This window comes from Mus pahari, chromosome 5 (assembly GCF_900095145.1).
Source record: "Mus pahari chromosome 5, PAHARI_EIJ_v1.1, whole genome shotgun sequence".
Lineage (NCBI taxonomy): Eukaryota > Metazoa > Chordata > Mammalia > Rodentia > Muridae > Mus > Mus pahari.
The window spans coordinates 146,644,244-146,662,902 of record NC_034594.1 but is presented as its reverse complement, the minus strand read 5'-3'; the positions used below and the strand labels follow the sequence as shown (position 1 = coordinate 146,662,902).

General features: G+C 36.6%; 2 protein-coding genes across 2 annotated transcripts in view; one reads left to right on the top strand and one right to left on the bottom strand.

Moving 5' to 3' along the window:
* LOC110322064 (olfactory receptor 6K6) overlaps positions 1–8,076 on the top strand; it is a 15,186-nt gene extending 7,110 nt beyond the window's left edge. The window contains exon 2 of the mRNA XM_021198597.1: positions 7,088–8,076. Coding sequence (XP_021054256.1) covers positions 7,088–8,076 — 989 coding nt within the window. The remainder of the gene's footprint in view (positions 1–7,087) is intronic.
* An 8,552-nt stretch (positions 8,077–16,628) lies between these two features.
* Positions 16,629–17,579, bottom strand: LOC110321895 (olfactory receptor 6K3-like). The gene has a single exon (XM_021198484.1). The coding sequence runs from the start codon at positions 17,577–17,579 to the stop codon at positions 16,629–16,631; it is 951 nt and encodes a 316-aa protein (XP_021054143.1).
* Between the last annotated feature and the right edge of the window lie 1,080 nt (positions 17,580–18,659).

Genomic DNA, 18,659 nt, shown 5'->3' with positions numbered 1-18,659 from the left:
ATAGGAAACTTTTGGGATAGCATTTGAAATGTAAATAAAGAAAATAATAATAAAAAAAAGAAAAAAAATTTAGAGAAATTGGGACCCCCTCTTCTGTAATCCCAGTGTAGACAACTACAGTTCTTACATCATTAGTTATATCAAATTTATTTAAGGAGCTCCCTGCACTCCAGTGGATAGCTCCAAACCCATATCACACAGACATCCCTGGTTAATTTCAGTAGACCCTAAAACAAAATCAATACATGTAACATAAGAGAGAGATTTGTGCAGTGGAAGGGGAATAGACAAATAGTAGGAAAGCAGAGATGGTGGATGGTTGGTACGCACTTTGTACATGTGCAAAATTGTCTAAAACCAAATTTAAATAAATTATTAAGACATGAACTCATGTATATTTATATATTTTATATATTCATAATATAAATAATATATGAAGCATTCAGATATACATATGAATATAGATGATATACGTATGACTCTATGTATATGATCTGAGGCTTGTGTCTCCTCCCATGCAGAGACAGTCCTTCTGCAGGTATCCTACGTATCTTTGTATCCATAAGCTTTTCTTCTAACCTCGGCAGGCTTCAGAGCTATATGCATACTCATGTATTCTCCTCTTGATTTTGGACTCTCCTTTCTTCATTGTTGCTTTAGGGTGCTTAAATCTGATCCCTTTCCTACTTTCTTAGCCAGGTAGTTTGCTTCAACTCTGTGACACATTGAACTCTGTTTCTCCTTTCTGCCTCTTGTTCACATGGACTCACTTAAGAGGCAGAACATTACTATTAACTTTCAATCCCACTCTGGAAACCTCATCATTTCTTTTCTCTCATTTTGTACCTTTTCACTAACCTGAGTTTGTATTTATTATTCCATTAAACACGTGTATGCACAATTAAAAACAATGGGTTGTTTTGTTTTGCCTGTTTAGCTTTACATGGGATCATAATTTAGGCATTAATTTAAAATTTGCTTATTTACTCAATGTTATTGTTGTGATTGATTTATATCAACTTATTCAGCTGCAGCTTCGAAAGAAAAGCACTATTGTTTCACATATGTGACCATTAATTATTTATAAATTTTTGTTGTAGAATATTTGCATATTAAAGTTTATAAGATATTGTCAAATTGTGTTTTAGGGCCTACATACTGAAAACACTATGTGCATCATACTTTTTCTATTTTTACTCTCTCTTATATTTTACATCCTCACCACAGTTTCCCCTCCCACCTCTCTGCTCAGTCCTTTTCCCCCTCCTTCCCTTTCCCTGAGATCCACCCCTCCTCTTTTTTCCCTTCAGAAAAGAGCAAGCCACCAAGGGATATCAACAGGATCCAGCACTACAAATTACAATAAGGTCAGGCACAAACCCTCATTCCAAGGCTGTTCCAGGCATCCCAGTAGGCAGAAAAGGGCTCCAAAGCTGGCAAACAAGTCCGAAGCAACCCTGCTCCCACTGTTATAAGTTCCACAAGCAGACCAAGCTACACAACAGTTACATACATACAGAGGGCCTAGGCTACCCATACAGAATGCCTGATTGTTGCTTCTATCATTCTAAGGAGTCATAGTTGTGTTTTAAAATAATATTCATTATACATGTTTGTGTGTTATATATGTTTGTATTTATCTCTTAATTTCTTCAACTGGAATGATTATCATTTCCTTATTAGTTTGAATTTACTCTTTATATTATGAATAAAAGTAATTTTAAGCTATGAATGATATGAATTGATTCATGACTGTATTTTATCCATTTGCTTTATAGTAAATTTGGTAAATTAATCTATTAACATTCAATTGTACCTTAAATTAGTAATTTACATATAGTAAATCTATAGCCATATATTTAGTAAGATCAGTAAGTAATTTACTCTATTTTTCTATCTACTGAACACAAATTTGACTGGTATAGATTAGACACGTGTCATCTTTGTTCACCATTTGCCTGTGATATATTACTTGTGTCTACTCTGTGATATGTCATATTTCATTAGTCTTTTTCAATTGGTTGATTGTTGTTATTGACATATCATTTTATTACTTTCTAATGATATTTGAAAAACTAAAATAAACCTCACCATTGTAATCTCCCTTAGTAGGTCCAGCTCTAACGTTTTCATCTTGTCCAGTGTCACTTTTTATATCCCAAAGTGGATTTTGATTAAAACTGCATTGAAACAATAGATTGAATTGGGGGAGATTGACATATTTATTTCTCTGAGACATTCTACTTTTGTAAATACTTATCTAGCCAGGCGGTGGTGGTTTCATGCCTTTAATCCCAGCCCTTGGGAGGCAGAGGTAGATGGATTTCTGTGTTCGAGGCCAGCCTGGTCTACAGAGTGAGTTCTGGGACAGTCAGGGCTACACAGAGAAACCCTGTCTCAAAAAACTAAAAAAAAAATTAATAATCTATAGATTTATGTACAGATTTGTTGTATTCCAACATAGCATAATGAAATTCTACCTGTATATGTGACACATATTTTAAAACTGTTGACTTTTGTTAATTTTTAAAATTCCTTTAGTGGTACCCTGTATTGACTGATAATTGGGAAATAATAGCATATTTTCAAAACACATTGACTTGTATGCATTTGCCTGATAAGTATTCTCTTAATATTTGTTCTGTAAGTTTTTGTATTAAACTATGAATTATCTTTAATGCTATTTCCTCTTTGTATTTTAATTCAGCATATTTCCTTTTTTCCTATGAAACATATATTTCTTTTACTTAAAATATAATTACATTCATTCTCTCCTCCTATTTTCCCACCCACACCTTACCAAATTTGTAGCTTTCTGTAGTTTAACCATTGATGTTATATATAAATGAATGATTATATATAAACAATCCACTAAGTACCTTAATTTTTGCTTATGTTTCTAGGGTTGACCACTTCGTACTGGTTAAACATTCAGGGGCCTCATTCTTGGGAAAGATTAAAAATTCTCAGCAGTTTTTGATTGCTTGCTGCTCTTCAGCTAGGGATGGAGCCCTCAGATATTTTCCTAACCACGTTAGAACATCAGCTGTTTTTGGAATTGTCTGTTTTCTGTTTAATCTGCCTGGATGTTGAGATTTCATGGATGTGGTCTTCATGTCGTAGCAAGAAGGCACAATCTTATACCTTCATGGTCCTCTGCCTGCACTTTCCTATAGTTTTCTTGCTGTAATCAGTTAATAGTCACTAATTGAGCTTTAAGAATAACCAGACTTAATTATCATTTACACTTACAGTGAGAAGGACAATCAGTTTTCTCGAGTTGAATGACACTGGGTATATCTACCATGTTCAGGAGCAGTTGGACAATATATAACACACTCCACAGCTGTTTGTGTGTGCTTTTATTTGGTAATGGTTTGATGTTTTTGGTTAATGCCATACTTTGTTTTCTAGATTTTGGGTATTTTGTTGTTGTATTGGATTTCTGACTTCATTTTTGGGAAAGAACTTAAGTTGGCTGAGTAAAGAGGAGAGAACTTGGAAAAACTTGAATAGGAAAATCATTATCAAGATATTTTCAAATCACAAAATTTTGTTTAAAATAATAAAAACAAATAAAAAACTAACCAAACAAACAAAAATAACCAAACTTATAACTTGATATCAATTCATCTCATATATATGGTTTAAAATTTTTTAATACATGTACATGTATTAAAGGAATGAAGTGAAGGAAATAGAAATGAACGTGGAACTGAGGGGAAAGCCATGTTTTCTGAATGGATCTTCCCTAAAGTCTACTGTGAGTTCTTTGTTGTCTTTGTTTACTGGTACTTCTGCATGATAGACAGACTTTTTAGTCACAGGAGAATCCATGGGAACGACCCTGGGGGAAGATTCATTACTCTGTTTCACTTTCCTCTTAATTTGTCCCTGAGAGAAGCATAGGCTCCTTTTAGAAATTATATCATCTAAAGAACAACACCCAAGAAAGGGTATCTCTCCACTCTCTATATCTCACAAAGGAGTCTTCAGAGACATCTCTATACTCACCAGTGTGTATAGAAGTAACCCTGGCTGCAGAGATTGAGGAGTGCTTGGTGGTCTCCGGCAGGGTGAGTTGTGCAGACAACTTCTGAAATCCAACCTTCAGTGAGATTTCTGCTCTCTACCTGTTCCTTCCTGTAGGCACTCTACACGTTCGAATCTAGCTCCTGACTTTTAGAATTTCAGTACATTAGTAAAGAATTTCAGTTATGAGACATGAAATGGAAAGAGGACACTAGAAGGAAGAGAGGTCACTTAACTGATGAAGGTATTGGTATCTAAAGTCTTCTGAGCCCTATAATTCAATTGGTTCAAACAATTCCAGCCTTCAAGGGAGTCATCAGCCAAGGTAACATTTTTGTTTAATCACTAAATACTAAATCAGATCTCTTTACTGTACAAGTCATATTTGTAGGGTGACTTTTTTTATATTCTGCCAGTTTTCTGTCATTCCATGAGTTATTTTTACATCATTACATTATGAGTACATTATTTTTACATTCTTTATTGTTTTAAGGGCAATCATGATTTTGGTTGACTTTTATATAGTTCTGGAACCTTTGGGAGTTATCAGACAATCTTGTGTATCAGCTGAACAATGGATGAATGCTGAGTAATAGGACAGCTTACTGGTGAGAGAAAGTCCCAACTTAGGGCAACTGTTGGGCTTCTCTGAGACACTTACCACTGAACTTACTTACCCATTCTCATAGCTCTGTGCTGTCCTGCTTTGCATAGTCAGTGCACCATGCTGCAGATGAGGAATTACATACAATCAGGACAGATATATAAATAATTTAGTCACAGTACCTCCAGTCTTTCACGATTCCACCTTGCATGGTCCCCTCTGCTCTGCAGCTGAGTATCACAGTTTATCCCATTTTGAAGCCTGTCTTTCTTTTCTTCCCTCAAAGCTTGGCATGGAAAACCAGAAACATCTACTGGGAACTAGTTTTACTAATCTGCAATGCATTTTTGGCATCTACTTTGACCACCTGAGGGAACCACACCATATCTGTCCCCATAAACTCAGGATATAAATATAAATATAAATATAAATATAAATATAAGGATTTACAAAAAGAGGGCCATAGTCTTCTAGGACAAACAAGCCTTACTTTTAAATTGCTCTTTTGAGTCCTTGCTATTTTAATTTGCAAGTTATTTCTCATTTGTTCTCATTTTCTCTTTTGTGTAACATTAATTTATCACAGGTAAAAGTATATTATATAATACATTTAAAGCAAATATGTATAACTAGAGTCGGTATCACTGCATAAAAATTAATTATTGATATTTTATTATTCCTGTCAGTCCTCTTAATGATGTTTTATCCTACTTGAGGGAGATAATGCTGAAATGTGAATATTGAAATGCAACAAATATGCATTAGATGCCAAAAAGATATCAATGGAAGTACAGTCAGAAAAGAGAATATTTGCTCTGGCAATGGAAATCACAGAGATTTCCATGACCAAGGGGACACCGACACCTAACATTTCAATAAAAGTAGATCCAGGAAATAAAAGATATGCAATTGCCAAAATTAAAACTAAAAGAATGTGATCGATCTTATTTTTGCTGAACTACTGATTTTCAGAATAGTGCGTTCCAAAGTTGGTTTAGAACTGCATTAGCGATGATAGTGACTGTGAGGCAGAGCATTCTGAGTTTTGCCTTGAATGTTTTGAAAAGAAACTGAGAGGCAAAGGTCACAGTCAGGGATACTCATCTCCAGAATGACTCCGTAGAAGTCTGGATAGCAGGGAATGAAATATTGAGATGGCCAGGGTGAGAGAGTGTGGATTCAGCCGTCACTAATTCTTATTAGCATTGCAAGAAATGTGATTTTCTGTTATCTCAAGTAGATGCTAGTGTAGTTTTGCTACAGGTCATTTTTAGGAGCTTCCCCATGCCCTAAGATGGCTATCTTTAAAACAGTGTGATTGCTAAAACTGAGAATGATGTCTTTCTTTTGTCTCTGAACACAGTCTTTGTAGGAGAAGGGTGGGCAGTGTTGAGCAGTAAGTGTAAGTCTGACCAGAGCTGGCTACTAAATAGTACAAAGTAATTCTGGAGAGACTCTTAATTTGAGCAGTTGTCACAGTAACCTGAAGAGGGAAAAGGGAAAGTTACAGATTAAGTAGAGAAGATGAGGGTAAGTCTGCACAATTATCACCTGGTGAGAAAATAGATGTTCCAGTACCAAGCAAACTAGTAAGAAATGCAGAAAGAGATACTCAGCCAGCCAGCCTCGCAGGCAGTATTGGTGGAGGGAAAAAAAAAAAAAAAACTTAACAAAGAAAATTATTGTCAAAACTGTTTCTGATACTTACTTTGTGTTTTACTTTATTTCCCCCCCTGAAGAACAGGAAACAGAAATATTTAAAAATCAAAGTGAAAGGTTTAAGGCTAATCACACAGGGGTTGAGGTTAACTCTGAAAATGGCTACATTTCCAGAAAATGTTTTCTGAGACTAAACTTCTGAGTCATTTTTTTTTTCTTCACATAAATCTATGACAGTGAGAGAAAGGTCACTTAGAGATTAGATCGTGTTATAAATGCTTCTGGCATGGAATTATATAGTTTGGAAACAGTGGTAAATGACGTTTTTAGGATCCAGTTCTCTGTGCAATTTTTTTAATTAGGTATTTTGTTTATTTACATTTCAAATGTTATCCCCTCTCCTAGTTTCCCCGCCCAAAACCCCCTCCTCTATACCCTCACCCTGCGCCCCAACCTACCCACTCCCATTCTTGGTTTTGGAATTCCCCTATACTGGGGCATAGAATTCATAGGACCTAGGGCCTCTCCTCCCATTGATGACCATCTAGGTCATCCTCTGCTACATATACAGCTAGGGCCACAAGTTTCACCATGTGTTTTCTTTGATTGGTGGTTTAGTTCCAAGGAGCTCTGGGAGTACTGGTCAGTTCATATTGATGTTCCTCCTATGAGGCTTCAAACACCTTCAGCTCCCTTGGTACTTTCTCTAGCTCCTTCATTGAGGATCCAGTTTTCAACAAAAGTAATTGAACATAGAGAGGAATCTGCATGAAAGCAGTATTGAAATTCCAGGAAGTCCCTTACGTCTTTTCTTACCTTCACAGATGACCCAGTTGGTGGCCAGCCAGAATCAAACTCTGGTGATTGAGTTCCTCTTCTCCGTGTTCCCACCTCTGTATGAAGGTGGCCTCTTGTTTTTTATTCTATTGATTCTTGTCTATGCATTCATCATATCAGGGAACCTAGTGATCTTTGTTGCTGTCCAGCTGGACATGGCTCTGCACACACCAATGTACTTCTTCATCAGTGTTTTATCGTTCCTGGAGATCTGGTATACTACGACTACCATTCCCAAAATGCTTTCCAGCCTAGTCAGTGAGAAGAAGACCATCTCCCTAGGTGGCTGCCTCACGCAGATGTACTTTTTCCACTCGTTGGGTATCACAGAAGGCTGTGTCCTGACAGCGATGTCCATTGACAGGTACATAGCTATCTGCTATCCTCTCCGGTACCCTACCATCATGACTTCCAAACTTTGTATCCAACTGACAGCTGGCTCCTGCTTCTGTGGCTTCCTTATGGTGCTCCCTGAGATTGTATGGATTGCGACTTTGCCTTTCTGTGGCTCCAACAAGATCCACCAGATCTTCTGTGATTTCACCCCTGTGCTCAGTTTGGCATGTACGGATACATCGCTGGTGGTCATTGTGGATGCCATCCATGCAGTAGAGATCCTGGCCTCCTTCCTTGTAATTGCCCTGTCCTATATCCGGATCATCATGGTAATTTTGGGGATGCCCTCAGCAGAAGGGAGGCACAAGGCTTTCTCCACTTGTGCAGCCCACCTTGCTGTTTTCTTGCTTTTCTTTGGCAGCGTGGCTGTCATGTATTTAAGATTCTCAGCTACATATTCAGTCTTCTGGGACACGGTAATTGCTGTCACTTTCGTTATCCTTGCTCCATTTCTCAACCCCATTATTTACAGTCTAAGAAACAAGGAAATGAAAGATGCTATTGGGAGGCTTTTCCACCAGAAGAGAGATGCTCGGGCTCACAGATAGATCGCCATTACTGATATTAAAGCCCTTCTTGAAGTTTGGAATCTCACTGCTGTTTTTTGGGCTCCTGGTGATACTCTTTCTATTGTCACAGAGGCTTTTTCTTCTGCTGTTAACAAGAACGATGCAATGTGCCTCTAGGTCACTGGTGGCCACTTGTTTACATAACAACTACCAGACTCTTGACAAGTGAAGCAGTAAGTGTGGATTCTCCAGCTTTAAGCACAAACTGACATATGCCTCATACTACACTAATGTGGTTCCTTCCCTTCCCTCTTGTGAGTGCATGTGTTGATGAGGCCGAAGATTAGAGCCGAAGATGCACACCACATAAAATAGTTCTGAAAATTGCTAGTGCTCATATCCTTCTTGCCTTTCTAGCTCTAGATTCCTCTGTCATGCATCATGGCTTAAGTACTGTTTCATGACAGAAAAAACAAATTTTCTCTACTTCTGGCTTATTTAATATAATTAACTACACACTCAGCTCAGTAAAAAATGTACTGGCTACTGCATGACGTGTCATAGAATTTCAGGCTCAAAGAGTTTCAGAGGAATAAGTTGGAGAGTCCTCTATATTTCATGTTACTATTTTAAACATCTTCTTATGTTCAAATTGCCTGGTAATTTAAGCACTCTTAAGTAAACTTGTCAGAATCACTACTATTTAAATATTTATAAATAAAATTTGAAAGTAGAGGTCAAACATGATTCTTGACTTTCTGAATGCTATCTAAGCTGTTATCTAACAGCTGTTTTAAGTTATTTATTTTTATGCATCTCTCATGTGTGTGTGCCTGTATGCTTGTTTGTGCATGCATTTGCACACACTTGTACAGGTATGAGCATATCATGTGTGGAGTTCAAAAGACAACTGTAGGAACTCGATTCTCTTCCACTACCTTATGAGACCTAGTAATCAAGATTATGTATACAAAGCCTCTTCATAAGAATCTCTGCTGATTTACTTCCCTGAACCGCAGATGACCTTGTACATTTATTCATCAAAGTTCACCTAGTCATAAGTTGGAATGTAGTCTAGCCAGCTGCAAGCAAACAACTGGTTGATCAAAGAGCACACAGGGATAATAATAAAAGACTGGAAATATTATGTATTCCATTCTGTCATAAATAGCTAATATATGGAACTATGAGAAAATTTCTAGTTTAAGTCACTTATTTCAGATTGATTTGCTCCATAACCAAAGATGTCTGATGATGTGTATTAAAACATCTTTTCTATTTCCATATCACGCATGATACAATTTTTAATTTTTATATATTTTTTCATTTTAGTATTTTTCTTCTTTGAGCATTTCATACATGTGTGCACTGACAAATATCACATTTATCCTGAACTTCTTACTCCCTCAATGTTTGCCCCTGACTTCTTGTCTTCTTCTTTCATTATTATTCTTGATAAGTATGTCCAGTTAGTGCTAGATATATGTTGCCGGGTGTGGAGTCATCCTCAGGAGTATGGAAGTCCACACTCTCAAAAAGAAAAAATATCCTTTATCAGCAGGTGACAACTGCCAATATCTCCTTTGTAAGGGGTGTGTCCAGAAAGCACCTCTCCATATATGTTTGTATTTTTGCTGACTTACTTTCCATTATATCTTCTGCAGGTAAACATACCTACTATGAGTTCATGGGTTCAAAGGGCAGGACATGTTCAGAATATCATTATTTCATAGATCATGTTTCACTCCTCCTCCCTGTCTGTCTCTTGCATTTTTTTCTACCTTCTGTTCTGCAATAACAAGAGCCATCTTCTGGGAATTTAATTCCATGCTTCAATCTATTCAATGCTTTCATGTGCATATTGGGTTGAGTTCAGTAGTTTATAGCCCAACATAGGAAGCGCCATGGTTTCTACCTGCCTTTTACCATATGACTCTTCCTTTGTCCCTTCTGTCCTTGTCTGCACCTGGTTCCTGTGGCTCACTAAGCTGTTTTCCAGCTAAGGGACAAATAAAGAATGATTCTTCTTAGCACGCTTTCCTGGCTGATTCTTTCTAAGTCTTCAGTTTTCAATCTACTTCATCAGACAACTCTTCATTTTCCATGATCTCTGTCAATCATTTTGAAACTTATGAAAATGTTCCAGAGATGTACCTTGTGATGTACCTTGTGAGCATCATAGTTAAGCTGTGGGTATTGCCCTCATTGCTTTTAAATTATCCTATAGAACACAATGGAAATACTTTAAGATAAAAGGCTAGAAGCCATAGATTTCTTTCAAAAGTTAAAAGTAGAAACACATGGGCTGGAGGATGGCTCAGCTGTTAAGAGCACTGATTGCCCTCCCAGAGGTCCTGAGTTCAATTTGCCAGCAAGCATATGGTGGCTCACAACCAGCTTTAATGGGGTCTGATACTCTCTTATGATGTGTCTGAAGACAGTGACAGTGTACTCAAAAACATAAAATGAATAAATAAATAAGTAAATCTAAAAAAATAGGAACACATTTTAGGAGAGAGATAATCAGAGTTAGAGATCAAATTTAATTTTTGTTTACAAATTCAGGTAAAGATCAATTACATAATGATAAAATCAATTTAAAGATGGATTTTGAGATTTGGAACGCTGCTTGATTACAGAGAATTTTTCTTACACATTTAAGGTCCCGGATTTGAAATTTAGTATTCAAAAAAAATTAAAAATACTCCCCTAGTTCAATAGAATTAGAAGAAAAGGTGAAAATTACCACTTAAAACAAGTAAATAATTTTAATAAAATGCTTCTTATCATTGAACACTGAAAATTCAGATTCACACATGGTTTTAAATTATGATTGAAATTTATCTTTATTGAAATCATAATCAACAGAGTCCCACTCAGTTCTTAAGCCTTTGTTCTTTATCCTGAGAATGGATGTACACTGTGTAATGCGATCATATCCATTCCTTTTGTTCTCCCTCCAGCTTCCTCTGTAGCCCCACTTATTTTATGTTACCTTGATTTTTCTGCTTGCTTGGCAGTAAAACTTCACAAAAGAGTTGTTTATTCTTGAAGTTATCACACCACAAAACTTACCTTCACACACTTAACAACATCGCGTCTCACCACAATTACTAGAAGATCTCTGTATCAGTTAGCGGTTCCAGCTGTGCCACCCTGGACTGTTGGCTCCACAGAGGAAAGGATGATACAGGCCAGACAGCACCCCACATCTGCTCCAAACTCCACCCTAGCTCCTCCGTGCTCAGAGTAAACTACAAAAGTCTAACACTCATTAAAAACCCTCAAAGCCCTGTGATCTCCCCCCCCCCCATTCACTTCCCAACTCTAATTTTCCTTAGACCCATCCATCTCACACACTCCGTTTCAGACACAGGAGAATCTGATTCTGGCTTTGTGCTGGCTTTCATGATGGGTGCCTGAGTGTTTTCTCCTTAAATCTATGGAGCCATCCACTGTCCATCAAAGCTTTGCTTATCCTTAGCATTTTCCATGGGTTTTAACTTGACCAATCTTAAACTAAGGAGTCCCCTACTCACTCGAGATAAATTTGTACATTTCCTTTTCTGTCTCCCACAGAACACATAGTCATATAAGGGATAACATTCTAAATTTTGCTTAGTTTGTTTTATACTTTGAAAGATCTCCCCTTTCCCAACTGGTAGGTTTTAAGGACAAGATTTTTTTTGGTCAGGTGTATCCTTATTTTCTTACATATTATAGCAGTATATTGTTCCAGTAAATATTTGTTTTATTAGTGTAAGATGACTCACATGACAATTATGTAGTGTGTTATCATATTTTAATTGCCATATAGCCTTAGAACTAAGCACAAAAGTGTTGAAATCAAAACCTGTGATTGATGTTTTAGAATAAAAGCTCAATTATATTCAGCGTTTTATTTTATTGTATAATATACTTTGATTTATTAAAATATCAAATCTTCCATGTAATTCTCATTGTTTATCTGTAATTGAGGAACTTATTTAGACATGATATTGACTAAAGTTGACATAAATTTTCTAGTCAGAAATTCCATACTGTTTATTAGATTTATCATATTAAGATGTATTTTACCTCATTAATCACATTAAATATAGGAAAAGATTTGGGATTGACCATATTTATAAATTTTTCCTATTATAATAATGGTTATTTATGAACTTTAATGGTTTTATTGAATTATGTAGTTGAGGCACTTAAAATCAAAATAATGCAATTCCTATTTAAATACATTTTAAAGGGAGATTTAAATATCAAGATTAAAAAATCACATTTTAAATAAAGTTATTAAAGTTGATAAATTTATAAATAGAATACTAAGATTTTTAGATTTATGTTATATGCTTTTTGAATAACCAATAAATTCAAAGATTCAATACAAACTACGATCCTGAATGTATCAATGTTACTTTAAAATTAATTTAAATTTATTATCAAAGAAAGATTTTTCCCTAGAGGTGTCAAAGAGTTCATCTGAATGTAAAAAAACAAAAAAACAAACAAACAAACAAAAAACTAGGTTTTTAAAGCACGTGGTGTTAGAGCTGAGCTGCCTGGACTTGCGTGGAATCACTTTCTGGGCCTCACTTTAAAATGAGAGTTAGTCTTACTTCTGCTTCGGTGTTCCATAGTATGTGCAGGAATTAATCTACTTGACAAACTGCAGCTAATGATTGTTTGTAATATTACTGAAATTTCCCTTTGTCGGCTTTATTTAATTAATTTTTCACACCCCAATCACTGCCACCTCCTGTTCCCTACCTCATGGTCCCTCCCCACATCCCTTTGCTTTCTCCTCTGAAAGAGTGCCCCCCCCCCGGTATCTCTCCACCATGATGCATCAAGTATCTGCAGGTATAGGTGCATCATCTCCCACTGAGGCCAGACAAGGGCAGCCCTGTTGGAGAAGAGATTTCATAGTCAGGCAACAGCTTTGGGGACAGTCCCCGCATCAGTTGTGAGGGGACTCAAATGGAGACAGAGCTATACATCTGCTACATATGTGCTGGCAGCCTTGGTCTAGCCCATGTATGGCAAAATCACCATCTGTGACCTCAAGCTGAACTACAAAACAATAGTGATAAAAACTGTATATGTATATGGTATTGACACAGAAACAGACAGGTTGATTAATGGAATCTGATCTAAGACGCAGAAATAAACCCACATAACTATGGACACTCGTTTTTTTTGTTTTTTGTTTGTTTGTTTTGTTTTTTAACAGAGATGGCAAAACTATACAATGAAAAACAGAAACCATCTTCAAAAATTGATGCCGGTCTAGCGATGTCTCTGTGTAGAAGAATGTAAATAGATCCATGTTTATCGCTCTGCACAAAACTCATGTTCAAGTAGATGAAGGATCTCAACAGAAAACTGGACACATTAAATCTAACAGAAGAGAAAGTGGGAAATAGTCTTGGATGGTTTTGTTCAGGAGACAATTTATGGAACGTAACACTAATGGCTCAGGCTCTAAGATCAAAAATTGGTAAGTGGGACCTCATGAAACTGCAAAACTTCTGTAAGGCAAAGGACACCGTCAATAGGCAAAATGGCAGCAATACAGATTGGGAAAAGATCTTCACCATACCTACATCTGACAGAGGGCTAATATCCAAAATATATAAAGAAGTAAAGAAGTTAGAATCCCAAAAACCATCTCCCCAACTCCCCAAATGGGGTGCAGAGCTAAAAAGGTGAATTCTCAACAAAGCAATCTCAAATGGCCAAGAAGTACTTAAAGAAATGCTCAACCTTCTTAGTCATCAGGGAAATGCAAATCAAAATGACCCTGATCTTAATCTTATACCACTCACAGTCAGCCGGACTTGGTGGCACATGCCTTTAATTCCAGCACTTGGGAGGCAGAGGCAGGCAGATTTCTGAGTTCGAGGCCAGCCTGGTCTACAGAGTGAGTTCCAGGACAGCCAGGGCTATACAGAGAAACTCTGTCTCCAAAAACAAACAAAAAACCAAACAAACAAAGAAACAAAAAAGATCAAAATGTCAATTGACAGTACATGCTGGCAAGGATGTGAAGCAAGGGGAATACACCTCCATTGTTGGTGGGATTACAAATGCACACAACCACTCTGGAAATCAATCTTGTGATTTCTCAGAAATTTTCATTCCTTTTCACTCAACTTTTTTTTTTAGACTCTTATACATGGATATGATATTTACAATAATTATTATTGTTTTACACACACATGCTCACACAGTGACACAACCTACTAGTCAATTTAATGTTGCTTTTATGTATATGTCTTTATGGTTGAACTTTTGGGATTGAGTAACCTACCAAGGTTCTCATCCAGGGAAACAACCCTGATTCATATTCTCTCTCTCTCTCTCTCTCTCTCTCTCTCTCTCTCTCTCTCTCTCTCTCTCTCAGCAGTATCTAACTGATTGGAGCTCTTTATCATGGGGCAAGGACCTATGAGATTTCCTACATTCACATTGCTGTGTCTTATTTAAAACACATTACTAATGAGACTTCGTGGATGCAGTTTCACTGTCATATCTAGAAAACACTTTTCTTCTTGGATTCTGCCTTCTCTTCCCTACAAGGTCCTTCATCTGCTGCAAAAAAGAAACTTCTCTGATGAAGAACGCTAGCCAAACTTATCTGGGACTATAAACATAAGAATTTAAACCATATTTAGCCTCTGTATTGGTATAACAAAATGCCATTTTGATACTTTGTTTACAAAATCAAATCAAAACCCAAACTAATACTACTGATATTTTTGTTGTGGAGAGCCTTTCCATACTATTAGACGGATCCTTGCTCTTCTAAGATCTCTGCTAACTTACCAGTCCTGTTTTTCTTCCCATAGAAGCTAGGCAAAAATCATTTTCTGGAGATTTTACTGTATTTTTCCATTTATTTATTTATTTATTTATTTATTTATTTATTTATTTATTTATTTATTCAGTTTACATCCCATTAACAGTCTGTCCTTTCCTCCCAGTCATCCCTTCCCAAGCTTCTGCCCCAATTTCTTTCTCCCCAAACTCCCGGAGTTGTTTTGTAGGAAGATATTACATTGTTTTTACTTTTGAGTGTGTGTTTGTGTGTGTGTGTATGTGTGTGTGTGTGTCTGTGTGTTGCATGTGTATGAATGCCTGAGGAGGCCAGAGAAGGGTTTTCCTGTAATGTTACTTTTTAGGGGTCTGTATTGAGATCATTTTCTCTGCCAGTCAATAAATTAAAGGAAAGGAGAAAGTTTGCAACACAGCAGATAACAGCAGTTATATATCAGAAACACAAGGTAGGGAAAATGATGAAAAATACTTTGATTAAATGTGAAGACACACACACACACAGACACACACACACACACAAACACACACTGAACACACACTGCACACAGCAAGGTACACAGAAATAAATATTCCCTACAAAAAGAGTGGGAACTCTGGAAACAAAGCCTGTCTCTTCTCTAGGAATGCTGTTTTATGCTTTAGGAGGTGTGAGGTGTCTTCTTCCTCCAGTCAATGTTTGAACAATTTGAACAAAACTAGGAGACTGATAGACTCATAGTTTTGAGTAAATATTTTTCTACCGTGTTCCCTGGTAGAAATGTTATATTGGCAGCAGGGGGCCTCAGTCTCAAGCAACCAGTGCGTTTTATCAGGTCAGAAAGAAGTCAGACATTTGCCATCTTTCTTACCTATCTGTGCCCCTTCATCTATATGTATGCTTATAAAGAATTGTCTAACTATAGCCATTGAAAGGTGTAATCTGGATTTTATTGTATCTGATGGAAGCTGAGAACCAAACTCAGGCCCTCTGCAAAGGGCCATGGACTCTTAACCACAGAGCCATTGATAGCAACAATCTTTTAAAATATAAACTATCACTGTCTTTCTTTTTTTTTTTTTTTTTTTTTTTTTCGAGGCAGGGTTTCTCTGTGTAGCCCTGGCTGTAAACTATCACTGTCAATGCTTATGATTATGACTTTTAGTCTCAAGGCAGTATACTAAATCTATAATCTTTAAGAACTATAGGATTGCTATGGAATCCAGAAAACACTATGATGTCTCACAAAAGAGATGATAATAACAAAAACTCAAGTTGGTCACTAAGTACCATAAATCATGGCATTTTGTCACTGTCCAACTATAGATAATATGGCAAATGTCTCCAGACAAACATCAGGGAATTATGCTCCTTTCTCAAGCCCAAATCATCTTAATTATGTGGAGTTGTTTAACATTTTATAAATGACTAAGTAGCAATCAATTTTAACTATAGAGTTGATGAAGATACTAAGGAAGCCTTTAGATGTTCCAATAATTAATTTTAGAATTTCTTAGATTATGATCCTTGATCAACTTGGGAAAGGTGGTACTGCACTATTTGTGCTATTGAAATAAGAACGTTCTATCAATAATCTGAGTAGCGCAAGTAAGAATGTGGCCTCCTCTCTCAGAATAAATAATGCTTATTGTGATAAAATCTGAAAAGTAATAAAACAAAGAACATGAAAATAAGTCTTACATACTAATTCTGAAAATGAATTATTTACTTTTTAAACATACTCAGAGGGTAAGATATCAGTTAATAGGCACTTATAAACTCACATCAGTTCCCAGAGACGGCGAACTTTTTCAGAACAGAATATTTTCTTAATGGCTTTTTTCATATCCTTGTTCCTCAGACTATAGATTATAGGATTGAAAAATGGAGCAAGGACAGCAAACATTAGTGCAATGGTCTTCTCCAGTAGTGGTTGGAAAGTGACAGAGAAGCGAAGGTACATAAGAGACACACTGCCAAAAAATAGCACAAAAATGGTGATGTGGGCTGTGCATGTGGAGAATGCCTTCTGACGGCTCTCACCAGATGGAATCTTCAGAACCACCGTGATGATTCTTAAATAGGAAAGGCTGATGACAGAGACACAGCTGAGGATGGAGATAGCATGGATGACATCTTCAATCAGAATCATAGATGTGTCAGTACATGCCAAGAGCAGCACAGGTTCTAAGTCACAGAAGAGCTGGTGAATCTGATTGGGGCCACAGAAGGGCAGAGTAGACATCCACACAATCTCTGGGAGGAGCATGAGGAAGCCAAGGATGAAAGAGCCTGTGGAAAGCTGTGTGCACAGCTTTGGAGTTATAATGATTGCATAGCGAAGTGGGTTACAGATGGCAACATACCTGTCAACAGCCATCATTGTGAGGACTAAGCCTTCTGTGACTCCAAAGGAATGGAAAAAATACATCTGCAGGAGGCAGCCAATGAAGGAGATGGTTTTCTCTTTGCTCACCAAGTTGTAGAGCATTTGGGGAATGGTCACTGTGGTGTAGCAAATCTCCAGGAAGGAGAAGATGCTGATGAAACTGTACATTGGATTGTGCAGACGGACATCCAGCTGCACAGCCAAGAAGATCATAGAGTTCCCAACAACAATGAACAGGTAGACACAGAGTAGAAGGATGAAGAGCAAAAGGCCACCATCCTCAAACTGAGGGAAATCAGAAAAATAAAATTCTGTCACCTCTGTCTGATTCTTCTTATCCATATTTTCAAAAGCTTATTGGCTGCTTCAAGGAATAAGTAAAGCAGAACTCAAGAAAAGTGAAAAAGAGAAAAATTAACCATCTAAACAACCTCAATACTAAGCCAATTAAGTAGTATATATGTTGAGTTGTTTGGAAAATTATAATGTAGTACTCTCATATTTGGACAATTTTAGTCTGGAAAGTTAGTATTCTACTAATCTGCTTTTTAAAAGAAATACCTGACTATTTAGAAATATAAATTTATATACACTACTGAATTATATTGGCAATTTTTATTATTGGGTAATAATTTAGAAATGCCTTTCACTACATAATATAAGGAAAGTTATTTTACATAAAATGATTTACAGAGACTATTACTGATATTAATTTTCCTAGTAATATTGTAATTTTTTTCTTTTTTTGTTTTTTTCGAGACAGGATTTCTCTGTATATCCCTGGCTGTCCTGGAACTCACTTTGTAGACCAGACTGGCCTCGAACTCAGTAATCCACCTGCCTCTGCCTCCCAAGTGCTGGGATTAAAGGTGTGCACCACCACTGCCCGGCTGTAATTTTTAAATATACCTTTTGGGAATGAACATTGAGGACAGAAAATGAATGTTATTATAATATATGATTGTGGTTCAACAGGAGAGCATTGTAAAGTAAATATTTTAAAGACTATAGGGCAGATATTTTTCCATAATTTCATATTTTTGTTAACTTCTCAGTGAAAACAAAAAGTCAAATATACTGGGTAAATTTACTTGAAATGCCACAACTTATAGTGACCTCTGTGTATAAAGTAGGCTAGTCTGTACTCCAAAGGAGTATTTTTAATAGTTTCAATAATATGGCCCAGATGATGGATGGTAAGCATAATTGAGTAATATCTCAAAGGCTTTAATCAGCAGTCCATATCCAGAGACAAGTTTAGGCATGGATTCAGATATTCTCACCCGTATCCTTACAATATAGGGGTCATTAATCAGCATGTCACAGAATTTATCATATTTAACACTATTGACATTTTTGGTCACATAATTATTTACTGGGGAACGTACTTGGCTAACTGTGCATTTAAAAACATACTGGATG

Coding starts and splice junctions, on each gene's coding strand:
- LOC110321895 (XM_021198484.1), bottom strand. CDS start 17,579: ATGGATAAGAAGAATCAGACAGAGGTGACAGAATTTTATTTTTCTGAT.